Source organism: Misgurnus anguillicaudatus, chromosome 25, assembly GCF_027580225.2.
Source record: "Misgurnus anguillicaudatus chromosome 25, ASM2758022v2, whole genome shotgun sequence".
Classification (NCBI taxonomy): Eukaryota; Metazoa; Chordata; class Actinopteri; order Cypriniformes; family Cobitidae; genus Misgurnus; species Misgurnus anguillicaudatus.
The window spans coordinates 13,600,751-13,625,265 of NC_073361.2; the positions used below are offsets into that span (position 1 = coordinate 13,600,751).

At 36.8% G+C, this 24,515-nt stretch overlaps 1 protein-coding gene across 1 annotated transcript in view; it reads right to left on the reverse strand.

The window, feature by feature from the left end:
- The window catches only part of reck (reversion-inducing-cysteine-rich protein with kazal motifs), a 73,859-nt gene that overhangs the window by 41,217 nt on the left and 8,127 nt on the right, over positions 1-24,515 (reverse strand). The window contains exons 2-3 of the mRNA XM_055181613.2: positions 12,537-12,598; positions 1,621-1,695 (exon numbers count right to left, since the gene is read on the reverse strand). Coding sequence (XP_055037588.2) covers positions 1,621-1,695; positions 12,537-12,598 — 137 coding nt within the window. The remainder of the gene's footprint in view (positions 1-1,620; positions 1,696-12,536; positions 12,599-24,515) is intronic.

A 24,515-nucleotide genomic window follows, 5' to 3' on the forward strand; every position in this document is an offset into this window, starting at 1 on the left:
TACAAAAATGCAATTATTTCAGCTTTTTGCCAAAAAAAATTTTTAATGAAAAAGACCCATATTCACAGAGCCCCTAAGGTGACATTGGAGTAAAAAAATCAAGAGTTTTGTTTCATGTGCTCACGTGAAACTTTCATGTGCTCACACGAAACCTTCATGTGCAGAATTTTTTTAAGTTTAGTTTCGTGTGCTCATGTGAAACTTTAACGCGCGCACGTAAAACTATATTTTCACTATAGTATATAGTTTCATGTGCGCACGTGATAGTTTCACGTGAGCACGCAAAACTAAACTTTATTTAATTTTTGCTCCATGTCCCCTTAGGGTCTCTGTACATATTTAATAAGCAGAGAAAAAATATAGATAGGATGAAACGTTATTTCCCGTTTTTCCTGTTTGTTTGTTTTAAAGCAGAGGGTCTGTTCTTTTATTTGATATATTTGTTTGTTTATATATTTTTAAAAGATTTTTTTTCTGGAATGCATTTTGTGAAACTTGGTGGGCAACTTAAAAAAAAATTGTCTGTCGACGAATGAGTTAAATGCAGCAAGGACAATAAAAACATAAAAAATGCTTAAGTATTTATGCTCCACTGGAACCCCACTTCCTTCTGGGTGCTTTAATGTGCTGCCATTGTATTATATCCACCTAACCGGATATCCATTAAATAATCTCATTTGTGCTCGTAAGATGAAAGTTATTGGAACGTTATGAGGGTACGCAAATGCATTTCAATTACTTAATTCAACTGCAAAATATATAACATATTTCTTGTCATTGAAAAAAAAAACACATATAAGAGCAGCCTGTATAAAAGCACTTTGCAGCACAAAAATGTTGAACTTGTTTCTTTGGAAATAGCAACATTTTTATTTCACTTGGGCTCCGGGAAGCCTACTAATACGAGTCAGCTTTAATTAAAAGTAGATGCACATGAGAGGCACGAAGCTCATTATTAATATCATGCGGTCGGATGGTGTTGGATGAGGGGGAAGTAGCAGGCATAACATTTTTAAGATAATTTATTACAAGATATTAAACCAAATAAACAGGATACTGTGCAAGACTCATTGTAAATATGCCATCAATTTCTCTGGCTTATGAAAAAAGAAGCCACTGTCAAACAGATTCAGCATCATTTATAAAGACCAAAGAAACAAATATGGTTTATGATCTATTAAAAGTAGAAAAATCTTGATTCTAAGTTTGTTTTCGAACACAACCACACGTATTGCTTTCTATTGCACACACTTAGAAGTGAGAAACATTGAAAGAGCCTTCAAGAGTCGCTGCATTTCCAAAATCCATTTGCATCCATTTGGGCAAATTAGTGCAGGACACATGTCCAAATAAAATAGGCCTGCGGGTTTCCACTAAATCTAATTAGAGACTGAATATAATTGCATATTGCATTCCAGCTGTGGAATACTAAGAACTAAGAAAAGCAGGGTGGAGGGCATGAGGCTGATTTACAGCCTTCATCTGTGGTTCCCTTTCCTCCCAACCAGGTAAAACCGCAGAACAGTGAAGTAAGGAACAGGAAGAAGCGGTGGTCACTGTTTAAGACTTCCTGTTTTAATGTAAACAAGAAATGAGCTGGAAATAAAGGGAATGACTTACCAACGTCTCTGGGCAGTAACTTGGCAAACGTACGAGAAGATGCCTCAGACGTGATTCACTTCTAATGGTCGCGAGCTGTGGAGATAAATGTCAGAAGGACTAAGACCAAAAAATTATGCTTTGGTATTTTCAAATGTAAAATTATTCAAACTAATTCTGCTCCCAGATTTTAAGTTGAAAGCATTTGTATCATACAATTTATTTATTGATAGTGAACAAAAATATTGTTAAAAGGTCAGTGACAAAAACAGTTTGGCAAGATAAGAAATTCAAAAATCTTAAAAAAAAAACTTGTTTTAAAAATGCAGTGTGTAATTTTTTGAAGGATCACTTGACAGAAATGCCAAATAATACACAAAACTGTATTATCAGGGGTGTATAAAGACCTTTTATAATGAACTGTTATGTTTCTATTACCTTAGAATGAGACGTTTTTATCTACATACACAGAGGGTCCCCTTACGTGGAAGTCGCCATTTTGTGCCGCCATGTTTCAACAAAAGCCCTTAACGGACAAACTTTTTTTACTAAGCTGTCACTGACGATAACATGTTTTTCCGGTGGCGGCTACCGTATGCGTTTCAAAAGCGAGGGGTGAGCAGTGGACTGAGCCGTAGTATGCAATTCGCAACCCCACCACTAGATGCTACTAAAATTTACACACTGCACCTTTAAAAGCATGTATCAGGTTTATTTCAGTGCATAGTGTATTTATGTTCATTTTGCACCATTTTTATGAAAGTTGGACTGAATGACTGAATGGAAGACTGAATGGACCTGAAAATGTCAAATGGTGTAACCGCCAATTGCGCCAAAGAATAAAAAATATTAAATATTTTGATGGCAGGTAAGCATAATCATAAAAAAAATAATTTTAAAATATCATTTTATTAGTTATTTCTAAATGGAAATTTTAATGCGTTTTGTAATATTTGTCCTGCTGAAAACAGCTCTGTTTTCTAAACAATCTTTGACACATTTTATAAAATGTATGTGAAAATCATACTCTAAACTAGATGATTATATTTTATTCCACTTTTTTATGAATAGATTTATATTTTCATTTTAAAAAAATCTAGTTACACCAATTGACACAGACCGGTTACCCATAAATAAAACCAGAAATTGTAGACTTGGTCCTCAAAAAAGAGAATGTATGCAAGTAATCAGCAAATTTATTTTGAAATTTTAACCCTTTTATATTTAATTGAACCATACGGACAAAAAAAATAAATGTCACGTCATTTACCATAAAACCAAATTTTAAAATGTATAACACTGCCATGAACAGCACACAATGCAAACATTTTTAATAGTACATACACTAGATATTACAGATTAGATATTACATACAAATTTAAAGGTTTTAAATTTAGTTCTTCACAGCATTTCCATAGAAAACAAGTTTTTATATATATATTTTTTTTTTTATTTAAATATTTGGCTCATACCACACATGTTCTTAGCGACCAATAAAACACTTTCAGAAAAAAATTGCCAAGCTGCCACTGGGGCTGTACCCTTTCAAAAATTACCGCTTTACATCTAAGGAGTTTACATTACAACCTCAGAGATACATATTGGTACAAAAGAGTGCATATTAATACTTCAAAGATACACATAAGTATTTCAAAGGTTCATATTGATACCAAATGTACACATATAATATACCTAATAGGGGTGTAACAATACATCAATATGGATAGATAAATTGATTTTATTTATAACAATCCAATTAATCGATGCCACACGTAAAAAATCAATTTGAGTACCTTTATTTTGACACACTCTAGGTCTTCATTCCTTGACATTTAACAACTTTATTTTTTCAACCAATTTAATTTATTTAAGTGATTGTCACTATTGCACATTTTGGCACAAAATACTGAAAGACTTTGAAAATGGCACAATCTCTGTCCCAATTGGAACATTTACTTATGATGGCAACAGTCAAAGAGTTTAATAAAATGATCATGTTATATATTTTGGTTGCATTTGTAAGTAAAAATCGAACTATTTGTAACTATTAATCGGATCGGATCATAATCGCATCGAAAAAGTTTTTGATGTATCGGCAAAAATCGCACCGCTGGTGGAGAAAATCGATTTTGTATCGAATTATAATGAACTGTAAGATTTACACCCTTAATACCTAATAGTACATATTAGGACCTTTTTAAAAGGTACTGCCCTAGTGACAGCTGGAGTACATATTTTGACCACTTTTTCTAACTGCATTTTTCTATTGCAGAAAACACATTGTGGTCATCATGTTTAACCTGTCTTTGATGTAGTCTGGGTCCTATTTTCTTTAACCATGCATATTTTGGTTCATAGTTTTTCCCGAGATCTTGAACCAAAAAACAGATGAATCCAAAATACAGTACATTTTCAGTGCCTTTGATGTCTACAACAAAAGATATGTGCTCTCTCCTCCCTTTTTATACCTGACAAGCATTTCATTTTGCTATCCAAACTATATACACCTCTTAAAAATGTCTTAAAAAGGCACTCAGTAGTTCTTGTTGTGTGACCTTATGAAAGGCTAAACGGTTTGTACACTGTAAAAAATTACTCTGGAGGGTGTTAAATTTAACCCATGAAAATTAGTTATAATTTAATTAAGTATATAAGCTAGCAAGTAAAATAAAAAATAATGGGTATATTCTACCTTCACTATCCAATTTTTAACAGTAATAACTGCAATAATAAAAAAATAAGTAACATATACCCCAAAATATTGGCATCCAGGCAGGACTCGAGTAATCCATTTTTCATATCATATCGGCGGGAGAACTGCGGTTTGTTGACAGGTAAGTTTTTATTTAACTTGTTGATATCATCATGAATGGAAATGTTAAGTTGGTTAACTGTAAAATCTACCAGAAGTTTAGTCATTTGCGTGCTTCTCTGTCTCTGTTGTTGACAGATTGATAGGTTAGAATATGTCAGTCAGGTTAGCTTTGAAAACATCGCCCAGTTCTTGCACCTGCGAATACGAATAAAAATCCATATTTATGATTAAAATATTAACTTCCATTATTATTATTTACATGTCTGAATCTCGTGAACAGCGGAGCTGCTCAATATGAGTGGTTGAACTTGAGCAAGTCACGTGACGAGAGAGAGCAGCGGACGGTTGATGTATGATACAGACGGGAGGGCGTCGAGCAGACAAACAAACAACGGTAAAGCTGTCGATGCTAGATAATTACTGTAAAGGTTTTCTTGCATTTATCTGTTAATATATTAAGTTTTGTTTTAGAAGGGATCCATTTATGAAGCCATTTTATTATTATTAGTACTATCATTTACGGATATATACTTAACGTTGCCTTTCGCTTTTTAATGTCTGTTCAAAAAAGTATTTCGGAGTTCATATGTTATATACGTGACTTGTATATGAAGTTGAATCACTTAAAATTGAATGTAAGTACTTCTTGTTAGTGTTCAATGTTTTATGCACGTGTACTGTGAGTTATAGCATAATATGAAGTTGTATTTTTGCACTTAAGTTTTAAATGAAATTGACATGTTTGTTTGTATCGATGTAGCATGGTCTACTGAGGTAAATGAGATCAGTTTTTCCTCTCATATTAATGTCTTCTTTAATTTTCTAATGATAACGTGAAGAACAGTATTTAGGATCTTGCTTTTAATGGTTTTTTAACATCTCATGATGAAGACTGGTTTATTTTTTTTATGAAATAATATGTTCAAGAAGCTTTATGTAAAACTATGATATGTTGTATTTCACTTGAAATGTATTGGGGTTATTTTGTACTTCCAATAATTAGTTTTAAATGTTTACAGAATGTTATCTGGTCAATAAAGCAAGCAATTATGCAATCTTGTGTATGACTATTTTCTTATTCAACCCTCTCTGAATAAGTAATATGTAATGTTTCTTAATGGCTTATCATTATTAATAATAATTTAATAGATCTGTGCCTTAATACCAATAGGGTTAATGTTATTAATTTTTTTATAAGTAATTAGTTATGAAAAAAATAGGTAGACCTTACCTAATTTTTTTTACTTTATCATAGTAATTAAATTTGGGTACTCTTTAATCAAATATATAGGATATAATTTACTCAAACAAAGTGAGTGCAAATTGTTACAACAATTTTTTTGAGTAAATTCTATAGGTTGTTTTTTACAGTGTATTTCACAACCTTGATCCCAAACGGTCTGGATCCCAATGGGAAAACTCTAAATGATATGGTGGGTCAGTCCAACGCCATCAAAAACTGGCAGTAGAGCCACATTATTCTGTCTGCTGTAAACAAAATCAGCTTCATAAATCTGTTTTTGGGAGCTTGATCAAGGATGATCATCTATTCAACAATTTCAGTTTGCCAATTTACTTGTTTGAAGCACAGAAGCCAAAATCAGTTCCAGTGAATTCAGCCTGATCAACATTCAACACAACAGTCAGCATTTGAACATGTTTGTCGTGGTTGTTTTCTGTGGGCTTGGCCAGATTTGCTCCAAAGATTCCTCTATGATGAAGGATAATGAGGGATTGAAAATTAGAATTTGCTGGCAGAAGGTTTAAATAAATCCTTTTTGTGAAAACAATTTAAGATCTGCAAGAGCAAATTCTGAAAATGATTTAACACGAAAGACAAAAAAAATTGACTCTTAGTCTTAGCCTATACAAAGAGCTATTTAGTGAATCATAAATCTCTATAAACTGTATTAACAAATTGTTATTATATGTATATTTTAACACCACACATAAAATGTCTTTGCTGCTGTATAGGGTACCTTATTTATATCACAGCGATAGGTGTAATTTCCAAGCAGGAAAACATTTTCATGACAGCTCTACGCAACATAAACCAGGATTTCTATATTTTTTTGAATGATTTTTTAAATTAAAATGATTTTGCAGTGATAAATTCCAGAAATTTGCGAAAAATTGCTTTTTTATGTTTGCCTATTATTCAATTTATAATAAGTTCTCATGTAATTAAATAATCATGTAAACAGTCAGTGATAAAATAAGAACAGAGAAACAAATGAAAATAGGACGAATAACAGGGTTCCCACACTTTAGTTAACTTCAAATTCAAGGACCTTTCAAAGACTTTCCAGGTCCAATACCCTCAAATTCAAGGAGTAAATGTGGGGACACATTTCAAGTGAGAGCAAGGTTACATCGGGTTAACTTTTAAGATACATTGTTACAGTTTTCTTTTTCGAGGGAACTCGCGCTGCGTCACTGCGGTGACACTTTGGGGACGCGTCCAGGGGAAAGTGCGTCTGAATGTGTATATTAAATTCAACCAATGGTGAGGCTTAACCACAACGACAGGGTGACGCGGGAGCCAGGAAGTATATCGCTATCTAAAATATTGCCAAAGACGGCATTACAGGGACGCAGGAAGTATGGCAAGGGAGACGCAGCGTCTCGTTCCCTTCTCAGGAAACAACAGTTACATACGTAACCCGAGACGTTTTCATGTGTCAAACATAACTATGCAAAAAAGCATTTTGGTATGAATCAACATTTGCATACAGAAGATATAAGCATTTAAAGCGAACAGTTTAGCACATGTGCATAAAAGTCTAACATTTTTATGATATTATCCTACACTACACAGGGAATCATTTTTTTCTTCAGAAATCTTCTTGCATAAAATAGATTCAAGCATTTTCAATGACCTGTCCTGTACCTATGTATAGTGCACAGCACAAATGAGTACACTCCCTTTGAAAATAAAGATTTTTCTACATTTGTTAGTAAATATGAGACCAATTTGCTGTATTTTTACACACCAGTTTTATAAAACATTTATGTTTCTTAACATAAGAGTGAAAGTCACTTACCAAATTAAGGATACGAAAAATAACACATTTAAATCAAATGAGGTGATGCAAAAATGTAGCCTGGTCCAACCAGACTCTCGTACATTCATTTCATTTGTACAGAGAGTCTGGCCACGCTCCATTACAAAGCGTTATGCAACCATGGGGTATAATAATAACCCAGCAGTTGGGTTAAAATAACCCAGCATTGGGTCAATTTTTAACCCAGCACGTGTTCTGTCCAATATTTACCCATTATGGGTCAAAAATAACCCAGCCATTTTTAGAGTGTGGCCTCCATTCTTTTTTAAAAACAGCACTAATTCTTCTAGACATTGAATAAAGAAGTTGACAACATACAGTTAGATCTTTTATTCTCCATTCTTGAACAATGACCTCTTTCAGATCCTGGATGGAGAATGACGTTCTGCTTGTCTTTTTAGAACTCCCCATACCTCAACCTGGGGTTGAGGTCTGAATCACTTTTACCCTGTGCTGCTTTTAAAATGAATTAGTGACCTAAGATGTGTGTTTTGGGTCACAATCATGTTAAAAGATTGTCAGGTGACCAACGGCACAGAGTGATGGTAGCATCTTCTCTTTAAGCATTTCACAGTACATTTGTGTATTCATGATGACACCCCAGCTTGACTTTCTAATGATTTAGCCAACTGTGCTGAACTTGCATGATGATTTTTTTCAACATCTCTCATCACAAAATGCTCTTGACGAGGTGTTAACTTCAGTAAACATCCTGGAGATCGCAGAGAGCTTCCTATAAGTCCATCCTTTTTTAAATGTTTGGATCCCTTTCATGACAGTATTCAAACTTATTAGCAATGCTTAACTAATTATTTTGAAACCTTGACCATTTTGTGCAAAGAAATGATTTTATTTCTCATGTCTTGAGACATTTCTTTATGATGTGGTGCTATTCTGTCACCATTACATGAAAGTGGATTTCTCTTTTTAAATATAACTCTCAATTACCAGTTATCCTGTGGCCACCTGTGTGATGATTCATTATATTCATCTTTTCCTAGTGAATTCTTGTTAATTACACTTTATTTAATTTTGTTGCTAATATTTTCATCAGGGTGTACTTATTTTAGCATCACCCCATTTGATTTATATTAGTTATTTTTTTGTTTCCTAAAGATGGTAAGTGACTTTTACTCTTTTGTTAATAAATGTTTAATAAAACTGTTTTGTAAAAAAGAAAGCAAATTGGTCTCATATTTACTAACAAATGTAGAAAAATCTTAATTTTCAAAGGGGGTGTACTCATTTATGCTGAGCACTGTATGTATATTTTCAAAAACTTCCCAGGGCCTTGAATTTTTTCCCCCAGATTCACAAATTTCAAGGATTTCAAGGACCCATGGGAACCCTGGAATAAATACAACGTCAAGATACAAACAATGCTTTAAAAAATTTACAGTAATGTCACACGCCCCAAACTACGTTTTCCCTAAACTGCGTGTTCACTTCAGACCTAACCATCTTTGTTGACATACACTTTCACCTATGAACTTTTTCACATAAGTGTGTATGTAACGGTTCAAGTGCAAAGCCTGAAAGGAGTTCGGTCCTCACACGCTGACAGGCGGCATGCGCACAAGTTTGCTAACGCTGAGATGAGAACAGATGACTTTCTTTTGTGTCCCAACAACTACAAAACAATCAATTTCAATGCGTTATGACTGAGATGGTGCATTTATGTGAGATGGCAGGACACCTTTCACGTGTGTATCCTCATGAAAACGTCACAATTAAAAACTTTAGTCTAGGTATTGTGGTGATATGTGTGCTCATGCGATTGTTTGAAGAGTGTAGGCTACTATATATCAACAACAAAAAAATGACACTGTAATATTTTGCAGCATTACTTAATTATTCAATTTTTGATAACATGTGTGCAAATGTTTCTGTTGTTTATTTCGGTTCATTTTAAAGCTTTCAAAATAACTTTAGACTAGCAGACCAGCTGCTGGGCAGAGATTTGCAGCCGCTCCATCAAAGGAAACCTGCTGACCCCGCCCACAGGAGAAAGAATGGGCTCTGCTAATAAATGAACCATCCAGTCCATTTGGAAAAAGTTTCCCTTTTTTCACCCTCCTCAACATCGCTCTTTTTTTTGTTTTTGTTTTGAGGGCCAAATCAATGGCGGGTGCCAGCGAGAACTTCTAAAGGAGCGCGGCACCCCGTTCTCAAAGGGTTGAAGGCTTCGTCTCATCAAAGCATCAGCCGTCCATTAGGATGAAATGGTCTGAGCGATTACCAACCAGCAAGGCTGTGACAGAACTTGGTTCCCTCCTCTCTCTCTCTCTCTCTTTACAGACACCACCACCATCTAACAAGGTGTTATTATCTCCTTCTTGTAATCTCTCTTTATAGATCCGTCTTCTTGTGAGCTTTTATCTTTTCTTTCTCTGTTTCTCTTTTTCTTTCTGTGTCTGTCATTCGACTGCCATTTTGCCTTTTATGTCATTTTTCTGTTATCGGGCTTTTGAACATTATGTGGCTTCTTTGGTCAATGGCAGGTGCAAAACTGGTCACATGGAGGATATACACAGACATCTCTTATTAGGACTGTCACTGTACTTTGAATAGGATTGGGGGGATGTTGGCACAGGGTTCTGCAGGGGTTAACGCTTCGGTACTGAGGCCCTGATTACACCCAATATTAAGATAAGGAATGAATGGATAAAAAGTTGAATATAGTAATTTAGCCTCCAAAGACCTGGATGTCCACATATGTGTTGTTTGCACCATAATACTTAATTCTGTGTAACTGGAACCTGTTGTACACAAACGTGGACAATTGCACTGCTTCATGTTCAAAGAATTTATATTTGGTTATTATATTTATTTTTTCTTCCTAACCCCAAAATGGCTTGAAGAAATCTGAAAAAAGACAAACCAAAGCTCGGGTCTTAGGAGGTTAAATATGTTATCCTGGACCACAAAACGTCATAAGTGGCAAGGGTATATTTGTAGCAATAGCCAAAAATACATTATATGAGTTAAAATTACAGATTTTTCTTTTATGCCAAAAATTATTAGGATATTATGTGAAGATCATGTTTCATTAAGATATTTTGTACATAAATATATCAAGACTTTTATTTTTGTGAGTGGATGCAGTTGCTAAAGACTCAATTTGGACAACTTTAAAGGTGATTTTCTCAATAGTTTTTTTTTTTTGCACCTTTGCACCCTCAGATTTCAGATTTTCAAATAGTTATCTCGACCAAATATTGTCCTATCCTAACAAACCATACATCAATAGAAAGCTTATTTATGTAGAAATTTCAAGAAATTGATCCAATTCAATGGTTTTCTTTTAGTAGATTTACTATTTACAGGGTTCCCACACTTTAGTTAACTTCAAATACAAGGACCTTTCAAGGACAAGGTCCAATATCCTCAAATTCAAGGAGTAAATGTGGGGACACATTTCAAGTGAGAGCAAGGTTACATCGTGTTAACTTTTAAGATACATTGTTACAGTTCCTTTTCGCGGGAACTCGCTTTAAGTCACTGAGGTGACACTTTGGGGATGTTTCCAGGGGTAAGTGTGTCTGAATGTGTACATCAAATTCAACCAATGGTGAGGCTTAACGACAAAGACAGGGTGACGCGGGAGTCATTAAGTATATCGCTATCTGAAATATTGCCAAAGACGGCATTACAGGGACGCAGGAAGTATGGCAAGGGAGACGCAGCGTCTCGTTCCCTTCTCAAAGAACAACGGTTTCATACGTAACCCGAGACTTTTTCATGTGTCAACACAACTTTACAAAAAAGCATTTTGGTATGAATCAACATTCACATACAGAAGATATAAGCATTTAAAGCGAACAGTTCAGCATGTGTGCTTAAAAAGTCTCAATTTTTATGATATTATCCTACACTACACAGGGAATATTATGGATTTTTTTCCAGAAAACTTCTTGCCTAAAATAGATTCAAGCACTTTCAATGACCTGTATTTAGGTATGTATATTTTCAAAAACATCCCAGGGCCTTGATTTTTTCCCCCCAGATTCACAAACTTTCGAGGATTTCAAGGATCCGTGGGAACCCTGTATTTATAGACCGTTTCATCGGGCGCACGTGCGGTGACGCGATAAGCGTCTGGTCCGAACTTTTCTGTTTGTTTAATGGTCTGACTAGTTGCTGAAACAAAACTCTTAAACAAATACCTCATCGAAAATAACAAATGTTTTGGATTCCTATGTAAGATATGTGTTGTTTATTTTGCTTGTTATATAAATAAACTATTTTTAAAGGACTTTGCGGTTACTTACTCTTCGCAGAGTTTACCGGAATTTACGTGATGATCATGAAAGCTGCGTGTTTATGTTGTTACTGCTGAAACCGTCTATAGGTATGTGTTACATGTCATTTTGTTTCATTCTGTCAACAACCAACAACATTTTTGCCAAATTCTTAATAAAAAATAATGTTTTATTTGCATTTATTTACTTAAAAAAGAAATGGGAGACCATTGTGAAAATAACAAAAAGATGAAAAAATATGTTTTCCGATCTTCAATACTGCAGATAAAACAAGTTCAAATTAATTTCTCAACAACAAAAAATGATTTTTCATGTATTTAAAAATACAAAAATGATTTTTTTTAAACCCCTGATTTTAAGTCACCTCTTTCATAGGCCTTGTCATGCTCTCAGTCTTTTACATTTGCTGACTTTATGTCACTCCCGAGGTTTGCTTTTGCTGAAATTTAACAGACACTTGACTGAAATGGTCACAATACATCACGAAATTATGATTAAAGTCAAAACTGGAGTGGTCTCTTAATTTTTTTTTCGCAGCTGTATATATATATATATATTTATTTTTTTCATGCAGTACTGTATATCACAAACATCTAAATACTCATATAAAGTAATTCAGTTTGAGAAAATCCATATCCCTTTGTTCAAACTGATCTTTGACCTTCAAAAGTTTAAAAAGAAAAAGAAACATATTTCAAAATGTTTTGTGTATTTCACTGCACGACTGTCGCCAGAAGTCTTTGACTTTTAAATCTTAAAAGTAAATGTAGCTGATGTGCTGTGAATGTATCTTACCTGTTCACATGCTTCCCTGCACTGAGGATAGAGATCTGTAGCATGATGGCAGCAGGAGGGGTCTACACACACAAACACACAGAAAGAGGGAATGAAAGTTCAGTACCATTTGATCTAACACACTCCCAGCATATTTCACTTTAAGCCCTGTCATCAGATAACGCCTTTTGTCGGCTCTTTGTACTCAACCATAAATATTCAGTCTGCTGTATATCTTGAAATGGGCAGTTAATCATTTTGGGATTTCACCTTTTGTTGCACTATATATGGACATTGCGGCCTGGCTGAGGCTTTGCTTAAAACATGGAGCATTTCATTTACATCAAAACCACCACATTAGTTGTTAAATCAATGTCTTACATTTGCTGAAAGCCTTAATATACTGGACATACACTGGGCATACATAAGGGCATACATAGATTTCATATTAGATCCAGTGAACTTCAAAAGATGCTTTAACAGTAACCCCGGATTTCCACCGACTGCGGAACGGCGGCAGAGTCAATCGGTTTCCATTGTCAATGTGTGTATTATCTTCCACTAACTGCGTTCCGAATCCGTCACAGCTCCGGCCATCCGCAGCCCCCCGGAACAAATACGCAGAGCTTCTATTTTTGACAGATGCCGGACAGCTCCGCAGGGCGGAGCCATGACCTGAATTCGCGAGATCTCGTGTTGTGATCTGGGCTGGTCCAGCAAAACGTCATAATTTAACGTTATAATGGGCGGAGACAGAACTAGATATCGTGCAATCATCACGTGAATTTGCGAGACCTCATGGGTCCTCGTCACTTCAGCACGCAGCCGCTCTGCAACAAATACGGAACTGGTGGGTATTGGCGGTGCCGTAACGCAGCGGAGCCGATCTGCAGCCGCTCCGCAGTTGGTGGAAATCCAGCGTAAAAGAAAACTGAGATCTGTTAAAAAGTTGCAAACTTAACATCCTACTTTAACCCCGGATTTCCACCGACTGCGGAGCGGCTGCAGATCAGATCCGCTGCGTTACGGCTCCGCACTCCGCCGTCCGTCAATACCCACCGGTTCCGTATTTGTTGCAGAACGGCTGCGTGCTGAAGTGACAAGGACCCATGAGGTCTCGCAAATTCACGTGATGATCGCGCGATACATAATTCTGTCTCTGCCCATTATGCCGTTGAATTATGACGTTTTTACAAACCAGCCCAGATCACAACACGAGATCTCGCGTAGACAGAGCAGTACATCAAATCCATCCAAAATTCAAAAAAATAAGAAGGCTGCTAAAACATTTATTTATGCTCTATCTTTAATGTATTTATTTGAAACTCCCTCTGGCTCTGTTCCTGTCTATTATTTGTTGTTTCTGTATTAATGACTTTATTTGTGTGTGTTTGTAATGTTTGTATTGCAAAGATTTAATAAAAAAACACAAGTTCTCGTGAATTCAGGTATGATCACGCGATAAAGTCATGGCTCCGCCCTGCGGAGCTGTCCGGCATCCATCAAAAATAGAAGCTCTGCGTATTTGTGCCGGAGGGCTGCGGATGGCCGGAGCTGTGACGGATTCGTAGCGCAGTCAGTGGAAATACACACATTGACTTGAATGGAAACCGATTGACTCCGCCGCCGTTCCGCAGCGGATCCGCAGCCGTTCCGCAGTCGGTGGAAATCCGGGGTAAGAAGCTCAACAAAATCACAGACTTCCATATCTGATCATTTGTGCAACTTCCCATACAGCAAAAAAATACATTTCTCCTGCCAAAAATATATTTTAAATATATGCTAAATACATCTTGTAGAATGTTATGCTCAATTGAATATATTTTTAAATTTGGAAATATATTTAGTTTTAACCTTCATATATCAATGAAAGTTAAAATATATTCATATATAAATATATTTTTAAATCATATATTTAAAAATGTATTTCAAGGTCAAGCAAATATATTTCAAATTTTACATCCCATATGGCAAAAAAATTGCCTAAAAATATTTTAAATATATGCTAAATACATTTAAGTTAATAAGTTAATTTTATAAAGTATATTTTTGAAGTTTAAAATATATGTTTAAAACTGTTATGTTTACAGGTTTGTAACAAAATTTTTCTTCCAATGCGAGATCAATATATTTCCTTGGATTTAAATATATATTTTAATGCTTTAAAATTTATTTTTTTAATATATTTCAAAATATACAAAAATTGGCCAAACAATATATCAGTGAAAAATATCTTTTTGAAAACATATTCCAAAATATATTTCAGCGAATATATTTTTTGGCCATTTTTTGTATATATTTTGAAAAATATATTTTTTGCTGAATGGGTTTAAAAGTTGCAGGTGTTAGCAAAACATATTGGCAACCAGCAAAATATACGCAAAGTTTCTTAGTAAGGCATGTGTAAAACACAGTAAATTATATTGATAAATGTGCACATTTCTTTATGAGAATGTTGTCTTTTATTCAGAAACGTATTTAAACATCCTTAAATGAAGCTATACATAAGCAGAGGAATGAAGAAGATACTGCGCTTTGTGCTTCTGTTGTTGTGTATGCTTAACAATTTCCTTATAATAATCACAAGGGCGAGTTGTGGCTTTGAGAACTTTGGAAAAACATATTCTCATCTGTTTATGCTCCGCTGGAAAAGGTCATTATTATCAAAATGAAGTACTTTCATCTCTGCCCAGACTCGGCCCTCATCCATTTGCGTCTCATCCAGACCCCTTCCTTTCATCAGTGTGATTTGATCTGTTTCTTCTGCTTCGTTGAATCTATCTCTGTAAAGATGGAAGCGTTGCGCCATCAAGACGCAGTCGTCGTGACTCAGGTGTGTGTTCGTGTGTACTGTTAAGTGCTCTTTTTTTGATGGCTCTGCTTGGACTCATAAGAGTCTCGGGTAAGAGGGTCTGGAAGAATAAGTGGTTCTGGATGAACTCTGTTTTTTGTCTTAGATTGCCTCGGTTTGAAATGACCCGACAGCCGGTGGAAGTGAGACAGACCAGCGACTCTCTTTTGCTTTCATCGTTTTGATTAAGATAATTATGGGTGTTAGGTTGTTAGTAAAAACAACTCACAAAATAAATGGCTAAAGGACATGCAACTTATGCATAGCTGCCAACTCTCACGCATTCACCGTGAGACTCACGCAATTGACCCCATTCTCACGCTCTCACGCCACACATCCATTTTCTCACGCAGGCTCGTGCCCACCATTGAGATTCCCATTGAGTTTAATAAAAGACAATAAATAATAATATACCTAACTGTAAATACTGTAAAACGCCTATCTCTATCTGGCGTGCCTCAAACAGCATAAAGCGCTGGTCAAAGTCAAAATGATGCGAAGGCCAATCAAATCAAAGAAGGTGGAGTTATTGTTTACAGGTGCCGAAGCGCCAGCTACAAACCACAGAGAGCGAGTGCGCGGCTGCGCGATGGTGAAAGAGCAAAGCACGGTGTAAGTAGCTAAACCAGTGCTCGCAGTACTGACACTTTTATATTTTAGCGTACCTTCAATGTCTTAGGTGCCACCACTTCTCATGTTGCTGGTACTTTGCTGCAAAGAGTCAAAGAGCATTTCACTTTATGTGGCGCTGCGCAGGAAGTTCGGCAGCGAGGACATCAGAGTACCGCGAGAGCAAGTCGAAATGTTACAAAAGGGTCCGCGGCCGCCTTTACCTTTGCTCTCGCGTTACTCTGATGTCATACGCCGATCAGTCAGCTCCGCACCAGTCAGACACAAAAAGCGTCAAGGTCTGGATGAAAAGCAGAGACCTGCCAGGTGCACAACACTGGATTCCACGCACGCAGATACCCTCAGAAAACAGCAATTTTAATCAACCATCACTCGCGTGTGCATGTTTGCAAGCAGTACAAGCCTGCGTGATGTTTGCTGTGACAGGTTTTATAAAAGAGAAAAAAGTCAATTGATATTTGACATCTATAAACAATAATATATACGAAATATAATTATATGGTCTTGACATACACATTATCTGTTGCTTAAGTTTAATATAAACTACTCATTTGGTTTATTTGATTGTGACAGTCTCTCTATCACAAATCATCACTTTACGCTTCTCTTTCTCAATGGATAAACTGAATCAAAGCTGCTGTTATCTGCAGTTATAGGCTACATTTTACAGAGACCAGTATTCATTAGATTTTAAGAACTTTTTTGGAAGGAACTTTTATCAGAAGGAAACCATAATAGAATTGTATAAAATAATGGTAAAGACTCTAATCTCAGGCATTTAAACTCAGTAAAAGCTTTTATTTCAATTTAATTTCTAAAATATGATTCGATTTGTATTGTGAACCATTTTAATGCAGTCTTTTCCAACTATTTAACACAGAAATAGCTAAAATCCACACTATTATCTATTGGCAAATGGTTAGGACTTATATAAAAAATTACCACCCCCCCCCAAAAAAAAAAATCTCACTCCAAGCTGAACTCAGAAGTTGGCAGCTCTGCTTATGACTTTTAAAATCTCTGATTAACCACTGTATTTGGTGACAAACATATCGAAAGCACGGAAATGAGCACAAATAGACAGCTGTAATTTTTTTGATGATTATGTAATAATTTCACCCGTAAGTGTAATCCTTATTAGATTTTCGATTAATTGCAGCCCTATTCTTAAGCCCAAAGTATAGTCTGTTTTTTTACGTGTACAGGTATGGGGACGTACCGCGCAGCCCATAGACTGTAAAAAAAAGATGGACGACGCCTGTTCGCTCTTTTCAATTGGTGAAAAGTGAAGCCGCCAGTGTCCCGATATGGCGCTGACATCTTGGGTCTTGAGTCTGCGCAGTAGCAATTTCGGGACCAGTCATGCGCAGTAGTGAGCAGGAAGTAAAGCCGCGAAAGCAAGGCCCCGCCCTCGCTCTTGTAGAATGCGCATATCACACGATATCACAGCTGTCAATCAGGACGTGACACCACTGTTTTTATATCATTAAATAACTAACTAAACACAAACCTGTTTTAAAAACAAACATTTGAATGTACATCAGTGTGATAAAAACTACAGTAAATGACAGAAACCAGCTTCGGAAAAAAGATAATTGAAGTGTAATTAATTTATTTTAGTTGGTCTCAAGTCCTATTGAATAACATGGGCCTATGACCTATACTGGGACCAGTCACTGGGGGGCGATCGAGACGTTTTGGCTTCACTTTTCAGGGCTTGTGCGGCACGCTTGGCGCAGCCTTGCAAAGCATAGTTATTCGCACGTCCGACACATGTGTATTGCGACAAAATGCAATACATCTCAAGGGGGGGCTACATAACACATTTTCCATACTACATTCTACTACTGTATGTGAATGCGCAACTTATGTGTACAAAGTATGCGTGGTTACAAAAATCTGGCAGTGCGTGTACTATTTTGATGACGAAATTTGCATCACGCACACTGTATGCGGACCCTCCTGTATGCCCAAAAATGAGACTATACTTTTAGCTTTAGACAGCAATAAGATTGAAGACCAAATGAACCATCCACATTTTTTCTTTTGGGAAACAACCAGACCATACTGTAGTAATCACACATGTGTCTCTTCAAGAGTGCTACAAGATTAGAAAAACTTAAACCGGGCTCAGTTTTCTCAACCCTACTGAAAAATCCAGCTAAAACCAGCATAAGCTGGTAGGTGGTTTTAGCTGGTTTAAGGTGGTTTACGCTGGTCCTCCCAGCCTGACAAAGCTGGTCATGCTGGTGGGCCAGCGGTATTCCAGCATGACCAGCTAAGTCCAGTTAGACCAGCTTAAAATGTGACCAAAACACAGCTAGACCAGCTTGCTACACCAGCAAAACCAGCTAAAACCAAGCTGGGGACCAGCTAAAACCAGCTCACCAGCTTATGCTGGTCTTAGCTGGATTTTTCAGTAGGAAAGATACACTACCAAAGTCAACGGTTAAAACTCAGATTTCAATATTACATTATTCCTTCCAAATTCATCAAACAATCCATTTATATTTTCTGGTAACCACATTATTTTAATATTTGTATGTCAACAACAACACTCCCATTTTTGCCTTTTGTTATTTTCCCAAAGCATTTAAGGTAAAATAACTGAGCCAGGGTTGAGATTAAAGAGAAAAAATAACTCTATTCCCAATCCCCAGAGCGACAGAAGAGCAAATTCCGAGCAACACAATATTCCTGTTTATCCAGTACTTAGGAGCAACCCCTCCGTGAAAGCAACATGTGCTAGCATTTTGGGTTTACCCGCTACTGTGTCCCTGTTTTTCTGAAGAATAGTAATAATGCCACCCACAAGCCACATCAAAGAAATTCCCCTCTTCAAAAACCATCTTCCCCTCTCCCGACACTCTTCTCCCTCCTCATTGCTCCTGAATATCCACTTCACTGCCTCCACTTGCTAACATCCAAAGCTAGCTAAAGGATGCTCCTCAATAGTACATCCTTTCCCAAGTGTACTTCACTCGATACATTTTTAGCAGTGGGGAAAGAGTCCCCAGTGAGTAAGGGATATGTGTAAAGCTAGTTGTGTTCACATGTGCAGTTGTGCACAGGGATTGTGTTTGTGAAAGTGCACATTTGATGTCCAGAAGCCCTCGTGTCTCTGGTAGGAATTATAGAGAACTTGAAAGGGAGACACATTGACAGCCTCGACAAAGTTAAAACACCAACGAGAACCAGACGAGAGGGCCAAAGGTGCAAGTACACGATGGGGGTTGCAATATTTGGTCGTAAGACCCTGGACCCTCATCTGCTTCAATGGATAGCCATGAGGGATCCATTTAGCCTCAAAGCCTTGGTTATGTCACCTATATGTATATAAACAACTGGAAGGTATAGACTCTTCACTCTATTGGACAAGAGACATAGTGGGGGATATAGTAGTGACCCTAAAAAGTCACAATAAAAACATATTCATAATTTGCAATAAATTAAAAATATCAGACAAGGTGGCTTACGTATAGCACCAACAAACTTTTTCAGCTAAGCATTTCACAAAATGAAGCACGGGATGTTTTCCGATGGTTGAAAACCTCAGTAAAAACAACTATAATTGTATCTATAATTATAACGTAACTTTTTATGATGTCATCTATTATATAAAAAAGCTAGTTCTGGGAAAAGGCCTGGCACCATTTCTGTGACTGCATCCTTGTGGATTTTTATTGTGACTTATCTGTTTAATTTTTTTCTGTCCATTTGGTCAGAACTACACAACAGACAACAAAAATTGAAGATAAAAAAGACTTCAGAACTATCAATCAGGGCTTATTCAAACCACCTGATCTGAATCACGCCTGAGAACGTTTGACCCCCAAAAGTCTGGTTTGCTTAGGGCTGGAAGATATGGCCAAAAAAATTATCCGTCTGGGAATGGACAGTTGCACCTTGGTCTCTTCATGTGTTCAATACTTATTCCCTGTGTCATTTCACTTTATTTATTATGACTCAACTTGTATACTTAAATGTTCTGATTTCTTTGAATGAATTAAATATTTGGCTTGATGGCTACATCTGGTGGAAATTTTGGGTCAATAGCCAATTTAGAAATTCCCATCCTGATAAAAATACTAATGTGTCAAATACTTATTTTCCCCACTGTATATCCGAGTGGAACAATTTCTGAAATGAAAAATAGGTAGGGAAACACTTGAATTCGTCCATTGAGAATTGATTGGATAGTTTGAAGTTGGGTCATGTTGCTAACTGCTAATCGTTGTGATTTTTTTTCCCGGACCCTGCCCACCTGCCATACCATATTACAATAAGTAAGGAGAGATCGTATTGAGGATGGGAGGAGATTTGCGTTTTTGATTAAAGATAATGAAGCCACATTCATTTTTAAAAAATAATGAAGCTCACAGATAAGTCATTTGTAAAAAAAATACCACAATATTCCCTAGAAAATTAAAGTTTTTCATTTCAATTTAATTTCGACTTTTTTTTCGGATGAGAGAAACTAGCCTGAGCGCTAACTGCATCAAAGCACGGATACGAAAACATTAGTTCAGTTGTGCTTAACTGTACTGCCTCGGTTGCAGCAATGTGTCACCATGTCCCAAAATCTTTTCACGCAAGAAAGTCAGATTTCAGGCTGGAGAAAAAGCAGATGCACTGGACCCTGTCTACACATATTTCAACACACTGGGATGTTAGCTTTTAATGAACCATCATTCCCATCCACTCCCTACTTCAACAGCCAAAGCAGGCCACTTGCATTCCATTATAGACTGTCTGGTCAAAGTGTTATGTGCTTTAACAATAACAAGGGGAGAAGATTAAAAAGTTAAAAATCCTTCAGACACCAGGAGAACCAAGAGGTTGGGACTAACTTCTAGTGGATATATCATACATTTTCTAAAATTAAGACTTGGTTATCAAGTGAAAGATGGAGTATTGGTGTACTTGGTATAAGTTGTCATCAAAGAGACATGATGTATAGTTTATGTAAAAACATTGTGCATGTTATTAAAATGATTGATATTACAATTTTACTCATTGCTGACCCATTGGTGCGAAAATGTTATGAAACCACAAGTATTTTTATACATTCTTCAAGTTCTGTGTTTTTATTTGACTACCTAGGCACGGTGCCAGACTGCAAAATTTCATTTAAGGTTTCATATAAATTTGATTTGGACGTCTCTTGAATTAGCATAAAAGGGCAACAACCAATCCATATCCTTGTTGAGGGGAAGAAAAGCACCACAATTTGTGGTCTCATTGTGGCTGTCACCCGGGTCCCTTAACAAGCTGAGATTTTAATGACACAACTTAAGGTGCAGCGGACCATTCAATCCTGGTTACTGCTCTTCGGCTCTCGTTGGACAATCCTTTACACCCTATTGTGCTTTTTGTCTCTAATAGAGGAACATAGGACATTCACTCCAGACAGAGCAAATTACAGATGCTGTGGAAATTCATAAAAGCCATGGCAACTAGTGGAGACGTTGTATTGCAAGCATGGTCCTATTGGAACAAACAAAGGCAAAAAACAACAACATGGTGTTTGTTGCTTATTGAGTAGAGAGCGGATTTTGTGGGTTTACATTATACGGGGGGATCAAGAGCGCAGTGAACCGAGCTATTTTTCACTGTGAGCCTTTTAATGAACAATGACAGCTGCACACGGGCTGTTCGGTATGCATAGAGTTGAGAGGCCTATGGGCTGTTAATGAGCAGGAGAATGGACATGCGGGCGTTGAGTAGTGTACGCGGTTACACTCTGTATAGCCCCCTAGTGTATAAAGAGAAAGCAGCTGTTTCCAGAAATGGTTACATTAGAGACACTCTAAAAAAACACTGGAGATTAAGCTGATCTTAGATCAGTCAGATAGAAAATACAGCATTTCAATAGGTATTGTCACTATACTGTAATTTGAAACTTGGTAGCTGTGTATTGCACGCTATCGTATTATTACATCCCTACGATGAATCACTTTGTTTTCCTCAATGTTTTACGTCGCTTTGGATAAAAGCATCAGCAAAATGCCAAAATATAATCTGTCTGGTTAACTAATGGTGTTGTGGGGTTGGGAACTGAATTCTAATCAGTTCCATTTTTAGAAACAAAACAGAACCAAACAAATAAACAGCTAAAACATTACACGGGTGTAGCCTATATAACAATTTGTCTAAACTCTGTTTTATCATACAGAAAATGAAAATACATTTTTCTTTACATTTTCATCAAGTTCAAAACAAAGCTAAAAATAGCAGCTAGTCATTGTTCTAATCTATAAGATCAAAAGACATGTTTGACAGGGTACACTTTCAGAGGAGGGAGTAGGGGTCCATCTTGCAGGCAGATGTTAGGCCCCTACAGGGGCAAGCAATGTCGGCAGGTAAGAGCATAAGGACACATTTACACGACAGCGACTGTACTAAAAACAAAGTTTTTTCTTTGCGTTTTGCATATGTAACACTGTCAAAAGAATCAGTTTACGCTTTGTTATGTGTGCCAGCCCAGTAGTTGTCAATAGCTAGGTTTCCATTCAAAGTTGTGTATTAAACATTTGCGAATAAAGCAGTTTCTATCCTGTTAGCTGAAGAGAGCAAAATCGTCACTTTCTGATAACCTGGCACTAAATATCAGTAAGAAAAGCGTAAAGCCACTGTATTTAACAATCTTCATGTATATTCACCTCAGAGCGTGCAGACGAAACCCTAACCTGTTATCTGCTTTCGGATGTGGATTTCTGCTGTTTGAGTTGATAGTCAAGTGAGGTGGTCCTGTAAGGTAATATTATAGAACCATTGAAATGACAGACTTTACCTATTCATTTTTTAACTTCCAAAACTGCATTTTAGATGCTGTGCAATAAGGCCCTGTTTACACGTACATGGTTATTTAAAAAAACTGAGACATTTCCCTTCGTTTGCGCCCTTCGTATACGCAAACAGAGAACTCGCCTCTGAAACCAATTCTTGGTAAAAACTCCGGCCAGAGTGGAGATTTTGAAAATCTCTGGTTGCACGATTGCATGTAAACTGAGACAAATGGGTGTTTAGGCAGCCAATGTCACAGTATGCACCAGAGCTAATACGCCAAAAGTGTGACCTTGTTCAAACGAGGAACAGAAAGTGATTTGTTGCTGTTTTCAGGATTCTGATTGGCTTACGTGGGCTTGAGCTTCTCGTTACACCGCCACCTAGAGGTTTGCATGCTCTTGATGGCATACATACACGGGTACATGTCAATGAACACTTTTCTGAAAACAGACATGTGTGCACAGTTATTTTTGAAACCGAAGGTCGCCATTGTTGTTATGGCTGTTAAAGCGTCCATAACACATGCTGTGTCTCTAATTCTTCAATTTAATCTGGAGTACCTATAGAGTAGTATTACATTCTTCATGTCTTCAAAGAGTCTTTAGTTTTATCAGATTCATAAAAGACAGATCAGCTGTACAGATTCTTTCCGATTCTGAAAAATTCAGAAGGAGGAGTTACGAACTGCGGGAGAAACGAGTCACAAGTCAACACTTTATACAACACTGACTCAATAACTTATGATTCACTACATGTTCCTGTAGTTTATATAATATGCACTTACGTGCCTATTACCAACATAACACAGAAGTCTTACTTACTGCATGCATCTCATGACCCGGTTGGGACTCTGCTGCTACCCCAGATAAACAAACTATACCCATTGTTTCCATAATGCTGGCTTTCTTCTGCTTACATCCAAAAACACACTTCCTCATTCATGCCATTGTTGAGTCTTGATAAAAAACAAAGCTGTCGCGTAAAGTGATGCGTGTAACTTAGCGTCCTCGGTTCTCTTGACGCGGGGGAAGTGCCCATAAAAAGAAGTGATACGTATAGCTTACCCCTAAAACGTCAGCTGGACCTGTATTCGAAAAAACTTTCCAAAACTTGTACGAACCCTGGCAAAGTGCATTCGGCACAGAAATGCTCTGTAACACTTCCAACAGCTTTTTTGACACTTCGCATTTGTTTAGCATGAGGAAACAACTCTATAACTATGTTAATAAGACAGAATGCATGAAATACCATTGAACCACCCATTTTAGTACTAGCGCATGCCTGAAGACTACACATGTAATACGCATGCGGCATGATGTCACTGTTTTTACATATTTGCATTTTTGTCGTTTACACGGAATTGATAACTCTGTCATTTTCTAAATCTTTTACTTTAAAACCTATCCTTAAAGTTTGGATTTTCAAGACCCCAAAATGCTTTGTCATGTAAACAAACAGCCATAACGCAAAAAAGGTTTCCTGACTTTGTCGCTGTGTGTTGCTCATATCTTTCAATGAGGATGTTAAGAGGCATTCGTGGTTGTCCTAATAACAACTATAAACAAATGAGTAACCATTCTCTCAGTAAATGATGAAAGAGAGATGATGTGAACTTTACTAATCACTCACATTAGTGGTCACTCCCTAAAATCGCTCGTCATTTGCCTAAAGTTGAACTGTTCTCAACTTTGTCGTGTAGTTGGACACGCTCACTTCCTGTTGACAACAGA